Source organism: Tenrec ecaudatus, chromosome 12 (assembly GCF_050624435.1).
Source record: "Tenrec ecaudatus isolate mTenEca1 chromosome 12, mTenEca1.hap1, whole genome shotgun sequence".
Classification (NCBI taxonomy): domain Eukaryota; kingdom Metazoa; phylum Chordata; class Mammalia; order Afrosoricida; family Tenrecidae; genus Tenrec; species Tenrec ecaudatus.
In genome coordinates this window covers 95,298,577-95,320,653 of record NC_134541.1, presented here as the reverse complement: position 1 = coordinate 95,320,653, position 22,077 = coordinate 95,298,577, and the positions used below count along the sequence as shown (strand labels likewise).

The 22,077-nt window shown below is 41.8% G+C and overlaps 1 protein-coding gene across 1 annotated transcript in view; it reads left to right on the top strand.

Annotated features, from left to right (window-relative positions):
- SH3RF1 (SH3 domain containing ring finger 1) overlaps positions 1-22,077 on the top strand; it is a 219,333-nt gene that overhangs the window by 120,792 nt on the left and 76,464 nt on the right. The window contains exons 3-4 of the mRNA XM_075564245.1: positions 16,991-17,266; positions 18,425-18,520. Of these exons, the coding sequence (XP_075420360.1) occupies positions 16,991-17,266; positions 18,425-18,520 (372 nt within the window). The remainder of the gene's footprint in view (positions 1-16,990; positions 17,267-18,424; positions 18,521-22,077) is intronic.

The window sequence follows — 22,077 nt, the reverse complement described above, 5'->3', positions numbered from 1 at the left end:
GCTGATTGATGGTTAGTTAGCTTGCACTTCAGTACTTGCTGTTGACTGGGAGCTCATTATTAGAAAATTTATTCCTTATATTAAAAATGAACTTGATTAGGTGTAACTGCTCTCTATTGCTCTGATGTTAGGTCAGCTTCTTAAGTTTTTCAAGACTACCTGCTGATGGTTTGGGTGAGCTCTGGAATCTTTGTCACTCCCTCCCAGCTATGTGACCTTGAGTGCACAACCTCTGCAGGCCTTGTTACCTGTAACTCGTCAGGGGGAATAATAATGACATATGCCTCATAGATGTAATGTATGTACATATGAAGGCTTGCACACCAAGCCTGCTGAACCTCGATTGCCAGTGAGTGGATTCTTAGTGACTGTAGGACAGAGTAGACTGCCGTTCAAGGTTTGTGAGGCTATACATCTTTACAGTGGGGTCAGATAGCTTCATCTTTCTCCCACAAAGTGGCTGGTAGGTTCAAACTGTTGACCTTTCGATTAGCAGCCCAGGCCTCCTTGAAGGTTTGCATGACACCTGAAACATGCTCAGCAGGCAGTATGCTGAATGAAATCATTCCATCACGAAAGGACACATATTGCATGGCACCACTATCAAAAAACCAAGAAAAGGTTTTCACGCAAAAAGAAACATTTTTTTTAAAGTTACCATGTGTGGGAAAGGAAGGGTAAATCATTTTTAAAAAAGAAAAAGATATGTTCAACAAATGCTGACTGGTATTATTTCCTAGATGCCCCCCCTTTCTTTGAAGAGCAAACTCTTGTTTTTCAGAAAGATAGTCTCTAATATGATGCCAGGCCACACATTTCAAGTTAAGAGATGGTTCACCACTCACTGTTCCTCATTAATTGGGGATACACAGAACTTGCCAAGATAACCCTCGATGTTGCTGATCACCAGTACACACAAAGGCTGTCCCTGCTGCTGATTGGTACCAGCTTTTCACTTACACAGCCTAATGTGCTCATTAATCTTCTCGGCAGCAGTGTCACTAATGATATGTATTGAACTCGCGGACAGATAAAAGCCCTGATCTCTTGTCATTCAGTCTGCTATCATATCAGGTCCTCTGTAGTTTCAACAAAATAAAAGGATTTAAGCTCCTACTAAATATTTGCTTTGCTAGATCTCCATGAGCTATCTGTTGATCATTATTATTCCCATCACCATTTGGATATACCAAAGCCAAACCTACTGAGGGTTGTCTGTAACTCAGAGATCCTATTGGGCAGTCAAAGTGCCCCAAGGGTTTCCAAGGCAGAAATCTTTTTGTTTTTCTTCCCAAAACCACTTTATTGGGAGTTATTCTAGACATCATATCATTCCATAGTTCAAGCACAAGCAGTATTGTAGTATGCGACTTCAGTCAGTTTCAAACCATTTTCTTCCTCCTTTAATTCCTTGATATCAGCTCCCCTTTCCCCCCTCCACACTCCCTTCCCCCAGGAACCCATATTCTACCTTTCTCTGTGGGTTCATCAATCCTGGGGTGCATATACCAAGAAAACAGAACAGCATATAATAAAAATTCAACAGGGCTACCACAGTTGTCGGGGCAGAGAATGGGAAGAGGATGCACACAGATGAAACCTGTAGTCTCATAGATTCAGGAGCCTGGCAGTCTGGGTTCTGGGATGGAGGGACCACCTGGGAGACTGATTTACTCTTCCGTGGCCACATGGGGAGGCCAATAAGGAGCCTTGCAGACAGGTGTAATAGGACTTCCTCCTTGATGAGAGCGAGTATCTGCTCTTAGGAGGATAAATATGTGCCCTGGAAACAGATGCGCTATGTTTATCTTTTTCTGTGCTGAATTAAAAATAGCTCTTTCCTTGGCGTTTGAGAGTCATTTCAGTGGATTGTCATAGCTGGAAACGAAGGGGGACCAGTGTCTGCTGACCTGCTCCCTGGTGAGTGGGGATGAGGGAGAGAAAGTTGCCATCTATTGTTTGGGATGACTGGGGAAGGAAACAGATTTCTAAGTGATGCAGTTGGCATGTGTAATGGGCTTTACTTGGTATCAAAATAAAATCTATTAATTTGAATCAAATCTAACTCATAACAACCCTATAGGACAGAGTAAAACTGCCCTCGAGGGTTTCCAGGATGCAAACTTTACAGAAGCAGACTGTCCCATCCTTTTTCTGCAGAATAACTGTTGGGTTCGAACCACCAGCCTTAGCACTAGCCCCACCACCTCTCACCACTGGGAACATCTTTGGCATCAGAGGGGAAAGCTTTCCGTCTCCCTGGACAAGTGCAATATGTTACATACTACACTGGGCAAGTGTAAATAGATTACTTAATAATATAATTGGTGACGAGGATGGGACTTGCCTGAGTACTTTCCACTGTGCCGAGTTCTGTATATTATTGTATATTACATACACCAATTTCTGTATATTACTGATGAGTCCTTTGAGAAAGTTACCATCTTTCTAGGAATTCATTTCTGTATCTCTGGACTTAAAAGTTTCTTATTTTCCAGTTTTCTTCTCTAAAGTTACTTGGTGGACCAGAATAACTTGTTATTCCTGTTAGATGTTTTCTTCTTATTCTCTTTACATTTTCACATATCTGGTACATACTGTCATTTCCAAATTATTTATTTTCCTTCTTAAGTGTTACTATTGGTTTATTCTTTTTAACAATTTTAGATTGAGATTAAAATTATTTTATCTGGGAATTATACACATTTTGAGTGCAGACAGGTATATACTCTTCGTTAACTAATATTTCTGTCAAAATATAGCCTATATTTCTCCTTTTGGTAAGTTTCCGCTCCTCCTTACTCCTCATAGGTAATCATTCTGATTTCTAGTACAATACATTTGTTTTCCCTATTGTTTAATCATCATATAAATCACATAGTACCTATCTTCCATTTGTTTCATACATGTTTGTCCTTTCTTTGTATATGCCTTTTTTTATTTCACCAGCTGAATAAAATTCCCTTGTTTATCTGTTCTCTTGTTGATGGACATTTGTGTGGTTTCTATTTTTCAGTTTCATGAATAGTGCTGTGATGAACATTTTTGCACAAGTTTTTGTATGGTCATGTGTTTTCACATATCATGGCTAAATGGCAAGAATGGAAATGTTGGTTCGTAGTATAGGTGTTTGTATATCTTTATAGGAATAAACTGTCAACTATTTTTCCACAGTGTTGATATCATTTTAGCCTTCCCATAGCAATGTAGGTAAGTTCTAGTTTTTTCACATCTTTGATGACATTTGTTGTCCTTAAATTTTCAGTCATTCTGAAAGTTATAAAATGATACCTTTTTGTGGTTTTAATCTGAATTTCCCTAGTGGCAATGATTTGGGGCAACTTTTAGTGTTTTCAATGACTGAATTGATCTTCTCTTTTGAAGTGTCTGTTCAAATCCATTGCCCATTTTTAATTTGGTGTTTGTTGGTGACTTGAAGAGTGCTTTAAGAAGCCCTAGTGGTGTAATTTGTTACACATTGGGTTGCTAACATGAAGGTCGTCAGTTCAAACCCACTGGCTGCTCCAAAGGAAAAAGACGAGACTGTCTTCTGCTCGTGTGCAGTTAGTTTTGGAAACCCCAGAGAGCAGTTCTACTCTGTGTTGTAGGGTGGCTATGAGTTGGAATGGATTCAGTGGCTGTGCTGGTTTGTACATTTCTAGATTCAAGTTATTTGTCATACAGATAGATCGATAAATAGATTAAGTAATATTTGTCCCAGTCTGTGGCTTCCTTTTTTTCTTAATTGTAAATTACCAGACTTCTAAAACTTTAGTGAAATCCAATTGATCAATTCTTTTATAGTTAGTGTTTTCTTTTTTTAAGAAATCATCTTATTGGGGGCTCTTACAACTCTTATCACAATTCATACATCGATCCGTCTTGTCAAGCACATTTGTACATATGGTGCCATAATCATTTTCAAAACATTTTCTTTCTACTTGAACCCTTGGTATCATCTTTTTTCCCTACCCCACCCTCCCTCCCTCCTGAACTCTTGATAATTTATAAATTTTGTTTTTCATGACTTATACCAACCACTGTCTCCCTTCACCCATTTTTCTGTTGTCTGTCCCCATGGGAGGGATTACATGTAGATCATTGGGATTGGTTCCCCCCTTTCTGCAGCCATCTTCGCCTTCCCATCCTGGTATCACTACTCTCATTATTGGTCCTGTGGGGTTTATCTGCCCTGGATTCCTTGTGTTTCGAATTCTTATCTGCACCAGTGTACATACTCTAGTCTAGCCAGATTTCATTGGGCTCATGATAGTGGGGGTGGGTACATGGAGGAGGAAGCATTAAAGAACTAGTGGGAAGTTGTTTCATCAGTACTATACTGCACACTGACTGGCTCATCTCTTCCTGTGCCCTTTCTGCAAGGGGATGTCCAATTTTCTTCAGATGGACTGTGTCTCCACTCTGCTCTCCCCTCATTCATATGGATATGATTGTTGGTCTGAGTCTTTGATGCTTGATACCTGATCCCATCGACACCTCATGATCACACAGGCTGGTGTGCTTCTTCCATAGGAGTTTTGTTGCTTCTCAGCTAGATGGCTGCTTGTTTGTCTTCAAGGATTTTAATACCTCAGATGCTCTATCTTTTGATAGCCAGGCACCATCAGCATTCTTCACCACATTTGTTTATGCACCCATTTTGTCTTCAGTGATCGTGTCAGGGAAGGATGAGCGTTACAGAATATCGGGTTATTAGAACAAAGTGTTCTTGCATTGAGGGGGTACTTGAGTAGAGACCCAATGTCTGTCTGCTGCCTTAATACTTAACACATTAATATATGTATATAGATCTATTTTCCTATAGTTATATATAAACATATTTACATATATACATGCCTGTCTGTAGACCTCTATAAATCTCCTTTGCCTCCCAGTTTTTCACTCTATTTCCTTTTAGTTTCCTCTTGTCCCACTATCATGTTTGGCCTTCATTCATTCATTCATTCAGGTTTCAGTAATTCCTCCCAGCTGCCTTGCCCTTGATCAAGCCTCACAAGGCATTCTTCACCCTCCTCACCACTGATTTTAGATCACTTGTTGTTCCCTTGTCCCTGGGTTTGTTGGCACCCCCCTTCCTTTCCCCCATCTCCCCTTTTTTCGTGCCCCCCCCCCCCCCGAACCATGGGTCCCTTTGTTTTCTCCTCTGGATTCTTTATCCCGCCTGTCTTATCTAGATAGACATGTAGAGTCAATAGTAATCACAAAAACCACATAAAGCAAAACAAAAAGCAAAAGAAAACACCCCCCCCACACACACACACAAATTAACAACAACAAAAAGAAAAGCCTATGCATAGTTCCAGATCTGTTGACTTTCATGAGATTTTTCTGGTTGAGTCTGATGGGGTGCCATGCCCTGGCCACTAAGTCTATTTTTGGTGTTCCCTGGGGACTTCATTGCTTTTCTCCCCTTGCTGCTCTGTTGCATGCCCTCAGTATTTCACCCCAGTGTGGTGGGGTCCAATTGGGCAAAATTCCCACACTGTGTCTCCAGTGTTGTCCCCCATAGTGCTATGGGTCAGTGAAGGACATCATTTCTGTGTGGAGTGGTGGGGCTGTCCTGTGGTTCTCTCTGCATGGGCTGTTCCGAGCAGAAATATGGTTCTTGGGACTTGGTGGGCCAGGATGTGTTCCACTTTTTCTCTTTTCTTTGTTTGCTCCTGTATGCCCTGATTAGAAACATCCCTCTCCCTGAGCTGTAACTTCAGTGCTGTCCTCTGAAGCGCATTCTTCTGGGGGTGGAACCTGGGGGTTGCGGGTCCACATAGTTGGGATTGGGGCCAGCCCCATAGACCTCTATTGGTTCGCTGCTTCATGCCATGCAAGTATGCTGCATTCATGTCTTGGTGCACTAGGTTGAAATCTGGTCCCCCACCTCTCTCTCCTGTGGAGATACAAACAATACCCTTCCCTGGAGTGGGTTAGTTCTTTGTTCTCCAGCTCCCATGTCTTCTTTCCTTCTTTCTTTCTCATATTTCTTTCCCCCTCCTTTTTAGTTGACTGTCATATATATCCCTGGATTTGGTCTGGCCCATGCCATAGTACCTGGACCTCACCCCAGGAATGTATCTATATAGTAGCTTTTCCTCTATATGGCCAGTGTTTTCATGTCCTTTTTAAGAAATACTTACCTATTACATCATTAACATAATCTTCCATATTTTCTCTAGTAACATTACAGTTTGTACTTTTGCATTTTACCTGGGGATTCATCTTAAAACAATTTTTATATGTGGGTCAAGATTAATTTTTATGTCTACAGTTAAATTGCTTTCGCAACTTTGTTGAATATTAATTGACTGGACATGTGTGCTTCTCATCCAATATTTTAATTTGGAAATTGTGAACTCTGTTCACATGTAATGTCATGTTTAAGTTAGATCAGTGGGCCACGACCCCTTTTGGGGACTAACGACCCTTTCACAGTTGTCGCCTTAGACCATTGGAAAACATTTCCCATGGTCTTAGGAACTGAGACACCACTTCTTTATCTGTCTCCAGGAGGTCCGCCCACATGCAGATATGTCCACATATGAGTACCCGGCGTGAAGACTATTACCCATGCTACACCAAGCTTCAAGACAAAATTTCATTTATTTGTCACTAGAAATAAATATTTCACAATATATAATTATATATTATTTTAGTGATTAACCACTATGCTTTAATTATGTTCAATTTGTAACAATGAAAATACATTCTTCATATCAGATATTTACATTGCAATTCATAACCGTAGCAAAACTACAGTTATGAAGTAGCAACGAAAGTAATTTTATGATTGGGGTCACCACAACATGAGGCACTGTATTAAAGGGTAGCAGCATTAGGGAGGTTGAGAACCACTGAGTTAGATGGACATATACTCAGAAGTTTATTAATGAGAACACTGGAGGAGAAAATTAAAATTGGGGAATTGTGTTAGAATGAGGTCTCCCCTATTTAAGAACAAACTTCTGTACTTGATATTAAACCTGCTACACACCATTGTTCCTCTGTGTTCTGATTCGCCTTACGGATAAGGCTATCTCTAAGGATGCTTACAGAATAATTAGCACATTCGTCCCATCTAGTTAGTCTTCCCTCAGTATCTAGGTGGTGACTTGAGGTAACGTCAAAGGCAGTTTCTTTGCTCAGAATCAAATTGTTTTCTAAACATAAATACAGACTTAACTGTTTACCAGTAAAGGAACCCTACTGGATCCTAAGTCCTCAAAATGGTAACTTTTTGTTACCACAGGGAATTTTTTCAGTAGATTGTCCTCCTGTTTGTAAAATGCTGTCATAATTTTTACAATTTCTGGCCAGTGCACCTATGCGCAGCCACCACCTGTCTATTATTCGTGACCGTGTGTTGCTGTGATGTTGAACAAGTGTCACCGAAGCTTAGAAGACCAGGAAGAAAGGGATGGCAGTCTACTTCTGAAAATCAGCCGGTGAAAACAGCAGTCTGACCCGAAACTGGTCAATGGGGTGGCCCAAGCATGGCTCTGCTGGGTTCTGTTGTGCGTGGTCTCAGGACCAGGCAACTTCATGGCAGCTAACAAGAACAACACATCTTAATTAGTAACCTGGTGAAACAGAACCCTCATAGGCAAGGCAGCAAGTGACAGAAAGCTGGGTCTTTATTCTTTAGAAATTTGTTTGTCTGTTGGACACTCCCTTCTTAAAGGCATCCAAGTAAGAAAATTGTGTATCAGCTAAGTGAGTCTTTTCTCATAACCACTAAATGAGTTTGTAAGAAAAATATTTGTTTGCTGTGGTTTGCTACGTAATTTGTTTCACATTTTTTCAGATGCAAATGATGTGCTAAATGCAAAACAGGCAACTGCCCCTTTCCAAAAACACTGGACTTTTAGTTATTTTTCTGATACATTTTGAGGTGCACACCACTGAGTAGTCTTAACTAGTTTAGTTTCCCCCCAGTTTCTCTAAAGCATCTTATTGTGTTCCAGCCTTCCCAGCAAGCTTAGGGAAAGGAGAAAGAAAGTTCTTCTTCAGTATTCCTCCTCCTCCCATGTCGCAGTATCTACCTTGTGCCATGTGGCGCAGTTGGTACTGTGGACAGGCTCAGCAAGATGGAGCAAACGCGTCACACTTGAGGAGGCTCCTATCCTTGAAGCGTCTCTGCAGACACACAGATCTGTGATTGCAGATCTGTCAATTAACAGATGGTGAGCCTGACTATTCTGCCAATTGTCTCTTTCCTTGCTTTTCCTTTGGGCATGGTGTTTTTCCACTCAGTCATCCCATTAGCACACATCCTAGTACAGTTAACATTTGTCTTTTCATTAATTCACCCAGTGAGAATTTATTCCCAAGCACTGAGGTGGGTGCTTATAATATAAAAAGGAATAGCATACCTTCAGACCTCTAGGAAGTGACAGGGTAGTAAGGAAAGACAGTTTGTAAACTGAGAGTTGTGATCCGTGAGATAGATGCTCGGGGTGTTCAGAAGAGCTTTGCCAGCTCCTAGCCTGAGGGGTAGGGAAAAGCCTCCCTCGGGGTACAAGACCTGCTCGGAGTCAGTCCTGATCAGGACATGTGGTTGTTGTATCTGGGCAACGGTCCAACCTATTGAACTACGCAAGAATCCAGTCTTTGATCTTGGCCTTATTTACACCTGATTTCAAACATCAGAAGCAGCCTTCTAGAAAAAAGTGCAAAGGAAAGCAATGCAACATTAGCACCCCCTGCAGCTGCGTCATGATACCTGTCCAAGGGCTGGACACTGCGAGGTGTGGGCATGGGGCTCTTTGGGATGAAATTTGGAGGGGAGGAATGGCGTGTTTGAGGTTGGAGGTGATGACAGCAGACCGGTTTGCATGCGGGAGTGGAAAATATGAGGTGGAACGGTCAGTGCAAACAGAGGGCCATAAAACTCCCGATTTAGAACATTAATTTGATGTACGAGGTAATTGGGAACTGTCTCCAGATTGTAAAGAGGTAGGTGATATGGACAAGACCATGCTTCAGGAATTACTCTTGCTACTATGGTTATATTCTCATGGCTCTCCTCCAGATTCCCTATTTCCTCGTTTTTCTGTCTCCTAGATAGAGGTATTTTCTAAAGCATGCCCCTTAGCTCTGCACACAGCCTTGTCTTGCAATCAGTGGCCCTCAGGCTCTCCTGGACAGCAGGGAAGGAAAACCAAGGTGGTGGGGTCAGCTTCCATCTCACAGGAGCACTTTGATCGGTTTCCTGCCGAAAAAAATGAACAAAGGGTCTTACACTTTTTATTTTTTTAATTCAGTTTGGAAACTCCTGCTCCTCATTTTCTTTCTGGGTTTTTGAACATGCTCTCCTAATTTCTGCTTCCTTCTGTAGATAGAAATGATGAAATAGTGTTGAGCTTTCTCACTAGGGAAATTGGTGGGAAAGCTACTGCCTGGTTTTGTGTTTTGTTTGTTTTCTTTTCTCCTTCCACCCCTTTCTTAAACCAGTACCAACACCAAAAACATAAAGCTGTCAACTTTCTAACTGCCTGGTTTCGATTTGGTCAAGTGTTGGGACAGAAACCCTGTGAAAGCGGAGTTGTCAGCAGGGAGCGGGAGAGTGATAGTGTGTGTCCTGGAGCTGAGCGCATACACAAGTGGCAGGAACACTAGAAAAGCTTAGATTGCCCATTATCCTGAGCCAGAGAGAAATTGAAAACAGGTCTAGAGAAGGATGTCTGCCTGGCTAGGTTCTCAAGAAAGCTGACGAAAATGTATGATACTACATGAAGGCAAACAATATATAAATGTGAATGAAGAAAGCTTTCCCCCCCTCAGTTTTTCAGTTAAAATTGTCAGCTTCAAAGTGCTGAGAGATTTGATTAAAGTTAGCCTGACCTGGAAATTTTTATGGAGCAAATTTAGTGTCCGGGTGGTGAAAGTTGAAGCAAATGATCAGCTGCACATGACCCAGCACCTCTCTCTCCACAGATAAATGTTAAAGCAGAGGAAAAATTAAACATGGATGATGGGGGTCTCAGTGCCTTCTGATACTGCTGGGGAAAGATAACATGAAATACTCTTCACCTTTAAAGTTATATTCAAGTTGAAGCATTTTAAATAGTGAATGGCCAAATCATGTCCGAGTGATAAACTGATCCAGGCATTTTAAGACAGTGGTTTGAAGACTAATGAACTACCAAAGAATCAGTATTTCCATGAAATATTCTTACATGCTGATAAATTTTGTAGAGGAAAAGTTAACATTTATTTTGTTATTCAGAGGGTATTATAAAGAAATCCTTTTTGCAATTTTGCTGCTGGTTGCTCTGCATACAGCACTTCTTCCTATTAATGGTTTCTTTGTGCTTCAATTCTTCTGGAAAGTTTTTGAAAGTCAAGTTGAAACCAACCAGTCGGTGTTGATTGAGATGTAACTAAATTATTAAATAGCTATTCCCTCTATAAGAGTATCTTCTTGATTTTCTGTTTAGTAGGTCATTGAATCTTGTTACTTTATGGAGCAGTGAGGAATGCATGAAGGCTCTTTGATTAGAGGCACTGCCTTGCATGGATATCTGGGCATTGGCATTTAAAGCCTATAAAATAAATTGGCAGTGAATGCTTTGTGTACCAGTTAGAATTGCTGCTGGATCATCTAGTGGCACTTTGCCAACTATATTGGAATACACTCAGTGGTACCGATGTGGGTGTGCAGAGCGTTTCTTCAGAAACATTGGCATGCAATGAGAATTATAATGACTTCTAAAATATGTATAAATTGGAAGTAAAAATTACCTGGAAAGTGAAACTAGCCCAGCATCGTATGTATTTTTTTAAGTGGGTAAAGCAGTCACTGTTTGTTGAAGCGTGTTTTAGATTAAGCGTCCTTACAGTGCTTCTCCTGCCCAGATATTTTGTCCTGCTTTTTGATAAAGCTGGCAGCATGACTGACAGCTGCAAACCCAAGGTGAGACTGCAGAGTCGGTTTCTCTGTGGCTCTCTCCTTTCAAGATTCCCTTTCATGTGTCGCCAAGTGAGAGCCTCCCAGTGAAATGTTAGCCCAGTGGCTCCTCGGGGACCGATGAGAGGAAACAGAAGACGGGCAGCAGTTTGGAAGACCTGCTGAGGGCGTTGAGGGCAGAGGGCCCACATGATGACAGCACCCCCAGGCCTGTCGGAGGAGATGAATGAGCAGGCAGGCTCTGGACATATTTTACCCACAAGAGTAGTCCTATGCTATCAACCCAATTGTTTGGACTTTATTCTTTAGATGTTACAGAGGGAAAATGCCTTCTTTTATTTCTCTTCCAAGTCGTTTAACCGTTTATCCTTAATCGTGTGCAGTCTGAGTGGGACTAAATCTTTTAAAGATCACTGAACTTTGCTTGATTGGAAATCAGAGTAGAATTCATTTATTTATTGTGGGAAACCTCTTTGTGAGACTCTTGACACAATGTGCCTCTTTGGCCTCTGGCATGTAGTTGAGAAAGAATGCCATGGAAAAGTACCACCAGATGCCCAAATGTCTGTTCTCTCTGTTCCTGGGTTCGATTGCCATAAGCCTCGTGATGCTTTCTCTGTGGATAGTGATCGTGGAAATGACCTTTGCAGTCAAGATTGAGTGAGTCAGTGTAAATCCATGCCTTTTGACAGCAGTAACTGTAGGCTAACCAGAATCGCTGCTGTTATCGTGATGTGTTTCCTTGACATTTGTTTTCGGGATGTTTGATGATTTGGGGAGCACGGAATAGATTTTCTTTGGTGGGAAAGTTAATAAGTCCACTAGTCAGTGGTGTGTGGAAGTGATCTGCAAGGGAAATAAATGCCCCGTTCCTGTGGCTGCATAGCACACAAGAACCACACTGTGACCATTTGGGATGTTACAGAGCGCTTCAAGGAGCGTGCGGAAGGGTTTCTAGAGTGCTGAATCTATGTCTCAGTGCATGGATGCGGTCAGCATAGGTTTGGAGAGAAGAGGGCCAAACAGAGCTAATTGGGATGGGCATTCATTGCAAGAACAGGCTATAATGGTGAATAAAGTTATTTGTCACTGAGTTTGTAATAGGATTCTCAGTTAATTCATGCAGGCTCCCAGTGCCATACATTAACAATGTCAAGATGAACTATAGCCACGTCTAACATGCCATCCCCTATTAAATGGTGCATGTCAGTGAATTTGTAATTTCTTCTGTTCAACCAGAAGATGAATGGATTCTAGTAAAAAATAACTGTCTTCAGAAATGCACATTTCAAAACCCCCAAATGCTACTTAGGAGGGGCATTATTTGCATTGTTTTACAGTGCGTATGTATTAAAAATGTAATTGCTCCACGGATCTTCCTAAAGGAAAGACTCCAGTCCTGCGGAGACAAGTAACCCGTCAGAGCCCTGGGCAGTAATGATGCCAATGGTTGGTGCTTGGATGACTGACTTACTGGGTCATTTGGAGACATTCATTCTCAAAATTCTCACCACACCAGACAGGGAAACTAAGGAACAAAATAGTTACCTACCCAAGATCACAGAGTAAGTGTCCAAGTCCTGACTTGGATTTCAGCCCATGGAGTGAGAGCTTCCATCCCTTACTGCGTTGGTCCAGGTAGACTAGAGAGACAAATCCAGGAAGACTCGTGTGTCTAAGAAAGAGCTTTCTATAAAACAACAGTTATATATTGAGATAACATCCCAGCCCCGTCCAGATCGTCTGTAAGTTCGATATTAGCCCAGATGTCCAATAGTAGTCTATAAATTCTTCTTCAGACACACGCAACACATGCAATGACGCAGAATGCAGGAAGATCACAGGCCAGTGGGGGGAAAGTCTTGTAGATCCAGTGGCAATAGAAGCATCTCAATGCTGGTGTGTGTCTCCACATGGCTCCTCCAGCTCCAGGGCTCTGGCTCCATCAGTGTAGCTCCATCTGGCTTGTCATCAGGAATGTCAAGCAGGCAGAGTACGTGTCCCACCTCCAGAGAGGGAGACAAGAATTGCCAGAATCCTCAGGTGAAGGCCATGCCCGTATAGAGGCCACATTGGCTATGACCTGACTGGCAGGCTAGATTGCACCCCTTTGCAAGTTGACAAGAGATTATGTAACTGCCACGCTTGCCTTATAATGCCTGATTATAGTCGCAGGAGTCAGTTTTTAGTAATCTCTCTGGCTTGTTCATCCTCGCCTTTTTTTTTTTTTTTTACCCTTTCTGTGTCCCTCTCTCTTTCCCACAGTAATGTTTATTGCTGTTTGGTTCCTGTTAGTTACTAATGCTTATGGTGGTATAGTGAGGTAAGCTAAAAGTGCTTACATTACAAACCACAGGTTGACTGTTCAAATCTACTCGTTGCTCCATGAGAGTAAAATGAGGGTGTCTATTCCCTTAAAGAGTTACAGCCCTGAAAACCTAAGGGAGCAGTTCTCCTCTGCCCTAGACGGCAGCGGGATTTTGTGAAATACTCCTGGCCCGAGATAACAAAAAGCCAAACTGAAAACTCACTGCCATCAAGTTGATGCCGACTCCTAGCAACCCTATAGGACAGGGTAGAACTGTCCCTGTCAGTTTATGAAACTTTAGCTTTTTTTCCATCACGAGAGCAGCATGGTGATGAGACTGTAACTCTAACGGAAGTCAGCCTCTGGTGGCATAGAGGTTACATGCTGGACTGAGTTCAGAAAGGCTTGCAGTTTGAAAGCCCCAGTTGTCCCATGGAAGAAAGACAGGGCTCTCTCCTCTGACATCAGTTACAGTCTCAGAAATGTACTTAGCTGCTAACCAAGAGGTTGAAACTTCGAGTCCACCAGAGGTATCGCATAAAGTAGATCTGGTGATTGACCTGTGAAAAATCCACCACTGACAACCCTGTGGGACACAGTTCTACTCTGATGGACATGGGGCGCCATGAGCCAGAGTCAACTTGACAGCTACTGACGCCATATGCCCCCACAAACTATTGTCATCTCGTACTACATAGTATGCGAATTACTTGTGTTACCCCTTAGTGACACCATTGTGCCCTATTTCTCTTTATGTCCTTAATTCAGCACACGCCCACTGCCTGGTAAAAAAGTAAGCACCTTGCTAGTCTTCTGGGTGAATGTATTGGTGAGTAAGTACATGAGCAATAGGAGCCCTGCAGTATTGTTCAGTAAATCATTTACCCCCCTTCCCCCAGTCAGTGATAGGCAGCAGTGCTCAGCGCGCCCAGAGATCTTCTAAAGTGGAGCTAACCCTCAAGAATGGGCACCTCTATGCCCTTGAGAATACCTTATTGAGCCCATTTGATAACCAAGTTGCCTTGGGGGGTCATCCATACAATTAAAAAACGTGCTGTGTAAAATTATATTACAGTGCAGCATTTAGAACATCACCTGTTAGCATTTCAGCCTAATGGTGGCCTCTGACTGAGAAAACGTGGTTCAGACGAGTTTGCAGAGATGATAAATGAAGAAGCATGTGATGTTGTACAGTGTCTGAACTCTGAGAGGACAGCAATGGTGGCTGTCTCACTCACTGTTGTGGTGCAGCCCTGTGGCACATAGTACCCCCAAACCAAACCAAACCAAACTCAATGCTATCGAGTCAGTTCTGACTCATAGCCATCCTGTAGGGCAGGGTCGAACCGCCCCTGTGTGTTTGCAACATTGACTCCTCACAGGACTAGAAAGCCTTGTCTTTCTCCCACAGAGTGGCTGCTGGTTTCTAACTGCTGACCCTGTGGTTAGCAGCCCAACACATACCCACTGTGCTTTTGGGGTTTCTGGCACATAGTATACCCTCATTAAATGCTTAAGTTCATGAAGAATTATAGCTACTATCCACCGTCAAAGAAGTATCAGGATAAGATTTGCCCAAAGCCAAATTCTTACTCTTATTTATCATATTAAAGGAGCTCTTTCTTTTTTTTTTTTTTTTTTGGTGTAAACTTTAATTTCTGTCTTTATTATTTCTTAGGAGAGTTAGACTATATAGACTCAGCTGATTATCAAAGAATATCCCTAGATTTTCCCCATCTATTTCTTTTTTTTTTTTAGATTTTTTTTTTATTAACAATTTATTGGGGCTGATACAATTCTTTTCACAGTTCATACATATACATACATCAATTGTATAAAGCACATCTGTACAGTCTTTGCCCTAATCATTTTTTTCTCTTTTCTTCTTTTAAATTTTAATAGGGACTCCAACAACTCTTACCACAATCCATACATATACATACATCAATTGTATAAAGCACATCTGTACATTCTTTGCCCTAATCATTTTCTTTTTTTTCCCTTTTCTTTTTTTTACATTTTTTAAGCTTTTTTTTTCTTTTGTTTTTTCTTTTAACAATTTATTGGGGCTGATACAATTCTTTTCACAGTTCATACATATACATACATCAATTGTATAAAGCACATCTGTACAGTCTTTGCCCTAATCATTTTTTTTCTCTTTTCTTCTTTTACATTTTATTAGGGACTCAAACAACTCTTACCACAATCCATACATATACTTACATCAATTGTATAAAGCACATCCATACATTCCCTGCCCCAATCATTCTCAAGGGATTTGCTCTCCACTTAAGCTCCTTGCATCAGGTCCTCTTTTTTTCCCCCCCCTCCCTCCCCTTTCCCCCCTCCCTCATATGCCCTTGGTAATTTATACCTCGTTATTTTGTCATATCTTGCCCTACCCGGGGTCTCCCTTCCCCCCTTCTCTGCTGTCCCTCTCCCAGGGAAGAGGTCACATGTGGATCCTTGTAATCAGTTCCCCCTTTCCAACCCACTCACCCTCCACTCTCCCAGCATCGTCCCTCACACCCTTGGTCCTGAAGGTATCATCCACCCTGGATTCCCTGTACCTCCAACCCTCATATGTACCAGTGTACAGCCTCTGTCCTATCCAGCCCTGCAAGGTAGAATTCGGATCATGGTAGTTGGGGGGAGGAAGCATCCAGGATCTGGGGGAAAGCTGTGTTCTTCATCGATACTACCTCACACCCTAATTAACCCATCTCCTCTCCTAAGCCCCTCTATGAGGGGATCTAAAGGAGCTCTTTCTTAATAAACGGATGAATTGTGCTCATGCTCTCACTGCTTTTCCTACAGTCTGTAGTAAAGGAACTTTAAGCTTGCTTTTGTGAGTTTTTAAACATTGTATATCAGGGAGTCCGTAGTTCCTGGATGGTGCAGATGGTGGTGTGCTCACTGGTGGTTCTCACTGCCCCTGTGGCGGTTTGCGAGACTTGCCCATGCTTCTTAAAGATCCCAGCCTTAAGAAGCTCTGGAGCAATTCTACTCTGTGAGGTTGCCAGGAACTGGATCTGACTTGGCAACAACTCCCAGGAAGCCCAATGGAGCCGTTGTTTTATGCACTGATAGCCCCAAGCAGGGTGAAAGTGCCCACTAAGCTCAGCATACGGAGCACTAGTGCCACTGTGAGTTAGGTGTTTAGCTTGTAGCTGAAAGGTCAGCCATTCAAACACCTGGTCTGCACCAGAAAGATAAGACTGTCTACACCTATAAAGATTGTTCAGCCCAGAAACACTGCGTAGTGTCACTCTGACTCACAAGGGGCTCAACGGCAGTGGACGGGGTGAAGTTAAACTCGGAGACTATGGGGTGCAGTTAATGCTCTCTGATGTTAATGGAGGTTTGGGTCCTCTAGAGTCACCATGGAAGACGAAGCTAACAAACCGACTCAGTTAATTTTAGTAAAGTTGAATCATGGAGGGAACAAAGATAGTCCTAACTCTTCCTACCTCACTGTGGACATTGTGTTTGGATTTGCTTTTTGTTCATTTATTTATTATTTATACAATATCTTTATTATATGTACTCGAGTATAAGCCAACCCAAATATCTGCCAAGGAACCTAATTTTACTACCACAAAACTGCATTAAAAATCTGATGGAAAACTCGGCTCATACTCGAGTATGTACAGTATATGAGATTCTGTTTAAAGCATGAACTTTTTATCTGACCTTGCATTTAAAAAAAAAGACATTGTTAGACTTCTCTTTCATTGACACTCATCTCTTTTTTGCAGGGTATACCTCAGCTACCATGTGCCAAAGCATTATACAACTATGAAGGAAAAGAACCTGGAGACCTTAAATTCAGCAAAGGGGACATCATCATTTTGCGACGACAGGTAGATGAAAATTGGTACCATGGAGAAGTCAGCGGGGTCCACGGCTTTTTCCCTACCAACTTTGTGCAGATTATTAAACCGTTACCTCAGCCTCCACCTCAGTGCAAAGCACTTTATGACTTTGAAGTGAAAGACAAGGAAGCGGACAAAGACTGCCTTCCCTTTGCAAAGGTAAGTTAGAATGAACTCAGTGATTCAGGGTGCTAGCTATTCTTGGTATATCTGCGGACACAGACATTTAGCTCGTATTTTTTCATATACAGTAATTTTTTTTGGTGAACTATCTCAGTGTGCTTCTAAAACTAACTGGAATTAATGGTGGTAACAGTCAGGGTTCATCAACTAGCTGAAAGGTGGGCAGTTAGAACCCGCCTGGGGTGCTCTGGAGAGAGAGCTGGAGGCTGCTCCTGAAAGGCCACCGCCTAGAACACAGTACAGGCAGGGCTGTTCTGCTCACATCTGCTCACATAGGTTCGCTGGAGCCAGAACCTGCTTATGGGCAACTGACTTCTTAAAGTCACAAGACATTTTGTTCACAGGTTCTTCTTATTTGAAGGATAATTTTAGGTAATACTCTATGTAGTGTCATTTTCATATTAAATTTAGAGTCTAAATGGAATTCTGAGCCAATTTGAGCAATATGTGTACCACTTGGGAATTTGAACTACTGGATGATATATAGCAAAATGAAATATTGTTTATTTCCATATTTTACATGTGAAAGTCTTTGTTTTCTTTCCTTCAGGAAGGAATAGATCCACTGAATTGATGATGGTTGGGAATTTTAAGTAGAATACTGTGTGTGTAAGGCAATCAGTAGGGTTTGCATTCTGATGGGCTTTTGGACTATTATCAGAGGGATTGGAAGAAGACTCTGGGAACCCGTTTAAATTGAAACTCAAGAGGCTAGAATGGGTAGCAGTTGAAATATCTAAACACATTAAGCAGACAGCTGCTTGCATGGAAAGAGTTTATAGTTCACAGCTGTAAAAGTACACCAGGTTGACTAATAGGTTACCAATTAGTTCATGAGAAGGTTGGATTCCTGTACAAAAACTATGCCATCACATTTTCATTTCAAGTTCTCTGAAAACTTGTTACATGGCGGGCTGCTGTTAATAGTTTGTACTCAACCGCTGAGGGAAAAGATGAGACTTTCTGCACCTGGAAAGGTTTTCCAGCCTTAGGAACCCTACGGAGCTCTCCTACTCTGTCCTACGTGGTTGCTATGAGGCAGAACCAACTTTATGGCAGTGGATTTATTGAAAATGAAAATTAAGTGGTAAACTTAATGAGAGCCAGTAGTTTAATCATTTGCTGTTTCTTCAGGATGATGTTCTGACTGTGATCCGAAGAGTGGATGAAAACTGGGCGGAAGGGATGTTAGCAGACAAAATCGGAATATTTCCAATTTCATATGTTGAGGTAAGCCAAACTGTAGAAGCATGGATAGAATTAATATTGTTCCTCAGAAGCAACAAAGTCCACATGGAAGAACACACCAGCCTGTGTGATCGAGTGGTCCCGAAGGGATCAGTTATCAGTCATCAAAGAACAAAAAATCATATCATTGACTGCACACCTCCATGATAGGATCGCTGAAGACAAATGGGTGCATAAGCAAATGTGGTGAAGAAAGCTGATGGTGCCCAGCTATCAAAAGATATAGTGTCTGGGGTCTTAAAGGCTTGAAAGTGAACAAACGGCCATCTAGCTCAGAAGCAAAAAAGCCCACATGGAAGAAGCACACCAGCCAGTGCGATCACGAGGTGCCAAAGGGACCAGGTATAAGGCATCATGCAAAAAAAAAAAAAAAAGATGTATGTGTGTATATGTATATGTGTGTGTGTGTGTGTGTGTGTGTGTATACACCATATTGAATGAAGGAGGAAGTGCAGAGTGGAGACCCAAGGCCCAAGTGTCGGCCAATGGTGATCCCCTCATAGAGGGGTTTAGGAGAGGAGATGGGTTAATTAGGGTGCGAGGTAGTACCGATGAAGAACACAGCTTTCCCCCAGATCCTGGATGCTTCCTCCCCCCAACTACCATGATCCGAATTCTACCTTGCAGGGCTGGATAGGGCAGAGGTTGTACACTGGTACATATGAGGGCTGGAGGCACAGGGAATCCAGGGTGGATGATACCTTCAGGACCAGGGGTGGGTGTGAGGGGCGATGCTGGGAGAGTGGAGGGTGAGTGGGTTGGAAAGGGGGAACTGATTACAAGGATCCACATGTGACCTCCTCCCTGGGAGAGGGACGGCAGAGAAGGTGGGGAAGGGAGACTCCGGATAGGGCAAGATATGACAAAATAACGATGTATAAATTACCAAGGGCACATGAGGGAGGGGGGAGCAGGAAGGGAGGGGGAAAAAAAAGAGGACCTGATACAAAGGGCTTAAGTGGAGAGCAAATGCTTTGAGAATGATTGGGGCAGGGAATGTTTGGATGTGCTTTATACAATTGATGTATGTATACGTATGGATTGTGATAAGAGTTGTATGAGTCCCTAATAAAATGTTAAAAAAAAGAGGAGAAAAAAAAAAGAAAATGATTTGGGCAAAGAATGTACAGATGTGCTTTGTACAATTGTACAATTGATGTATGTATATGTATGGACTGTGATAAGAGTTGTATAAGCCCCTAAAAATTGTTTAAAAAATAAAATAACTTAAAAAAAAGAATTAATATTGTTCTTAGTAAATACATTTCAGTTCGGCAGTTTGAGCAGTAAGAATCCCCACCGCATAAACCACCAGGTGCCATGTTCTTGAGCGTTTGACGGGTTGGAAGAGTTCATGCTGGGGTCTGCACTGTGGGGACCATGGTAGCGTGTCTGTGAAAGCATTCCGGCGCTGTTCTCAGGAGTGTGGTTGCATTTTTCAGGTTTGGGATCAGAAGGTTGATAAAAGATCCTGAGTTAGATAGGTTAGCTGATTTGTTTAGTTTTCTTTCATATGCTGTAATCATCTGAACTAGAGTAATTGTTTGCAGAGTAAACCTTCAAGGCATTTCTGTTAAATAAAGGGAAAGAATCTTCTGTTGTCCCACATTAAGTCCCTCCCTACTCTGCCTAGCTGTACGCAGAAAGTTAGCGGCCAAGCCTGGAAGATGAAGTCTTCTAGAGCAGTGGTTCTCAACCTGTGGGTCCTGACCCCTTTGGGGGTCGAACAACCCTTTCACAGGGATCACCCAATTCATAACAGTGGCAAAATTATAGCAATGAAGTAGCAATGAAAATAATTTTATGGTAGGGGGTCACCACAACATGAGGAATTGTATTAAAGGGTCGCAGCATTAGGAAGATTGAGAACTTGCTCTAGAGAATATTGTATAAAGTAACCCAGTTGTATTATTTTAATGAATAACAAATCTAAATTGAACTTTCAAAAAGTCAGAATCTGTAATATAGACCCATTTTACATCCCCTATTATAAACCTACTTTTCCTTTAATTTCTTGTTGGATGCAAAATTGAAGTCACTTGAAAGAATGAAATAGAACTCAAAAATCTGTTCAAGGCTAGCTGGAGTCATGGGAGACTTCTGGGAAGAGGTGAGGTGTCGTGGATAGTGAGAGGTGGCAGGGGTTAAACAGGACAGTGAAAGAGGCTCATCTTATGCAGGAAGAACAACTAGGCAGAGAGGCCAGCATGCTCTCAAGCCAAAAAGTAAGTGAAAGCACAGATTGTTTGTGGAATTGAAAGTAGTTCTGTTGTTTAAAATATCAAAGTGTCTATCTTCAGCATGTGGGAAAGAAAACCCACCATACTTGTTTTCTCGTCTCTTTATCTGAAGTATTTGCTTGTCTTGACATGATTTTAAAAACTGAAATGACAAATTATGTCACTGTAGCCAAAACTCAATTTCCCCCATAGACAGTGAGGTTGTTATAGTTTTCATTAAAAAAACAAAACAAAATCAGTTTGACTACTGTATATTCATGCAAAAGTAACTCACATCATGAATGAATCTTGAATTTTATCCATATCCTGCAGACCTTCCATTTATTGAAATTTTCTCCTCCTCACTGAAAGCAAACTACAGGAAAACAGTTCTGTTTTATTTTAGAAACATGGTTCCTACCTACCTCTCAGGCAGTCCTTTCTGTATATAACTGAGGTATTCTACGTGTGGGCCAGAGAAGATGACAAGCATTTTCTAGTGTTTAAATAGTTACACTAAAGAGCACGGGAAGCACAAGACTCATCATGAGCCCGTCTCTACTTGTTAGGAATTACCAATATTACTTGCCAATACTTGGTTAGTGATGTGTGTGAAAGATTGCTATGTTTTCGTTCCTGGGCAGGTGTCGAATTGCACAGATAGACATAAAGACCCACCCCTGGCAAATCCAGAGAATCACTTAGTCACTCAAGTTGGAAAGAAAAACTTCCTCCCAGGTCGTTCTGACAGCAGCCTAAGCAATGGAACGGTTTTCAGTCTTCCTCCTCTTTTCTTTCAACTGAGCTTTTTCCTCATTGGAACCAGAATTTTGCCAGTTGAGCTGTGTGGTATGCAAATCATCCATTTCTAGGAGACTAAACACATCTTTGATGTAAGCCATCAGATTCAAGTTCCTTGGAGGCTGCTAGCACGTAGAGCACCTGGGGATTAGTGGCTCCTGGCTCACCCCCACAGGGAATAAAGTGGGAGGCAGATTTTGACAGCACTCTACCCAAGCTCAACTATCAAAACACAGTATAGACTTCCATTAAGCCTTGGCCAACGGAATCAACCACAAGAAACTTTGCTTTTTCTGGAGTGGATCATGGCTTCTCCCTAGCTTTGTTAGCTTATTAGTATTTTTCTCACTTCAGGGCCTACACAGTTTCCAATATAAAACATAGTGTGTTATAAAAATTCATTTATAAAACATTTCTTAATGTATTAAAATAAAATATAAACTTATAAATCTACTACTGTGAGGTTCTTTTTCACAGTGCTGCTGAAAGCTGTTATTCCCAGAAGTTTTGGTTAGATGA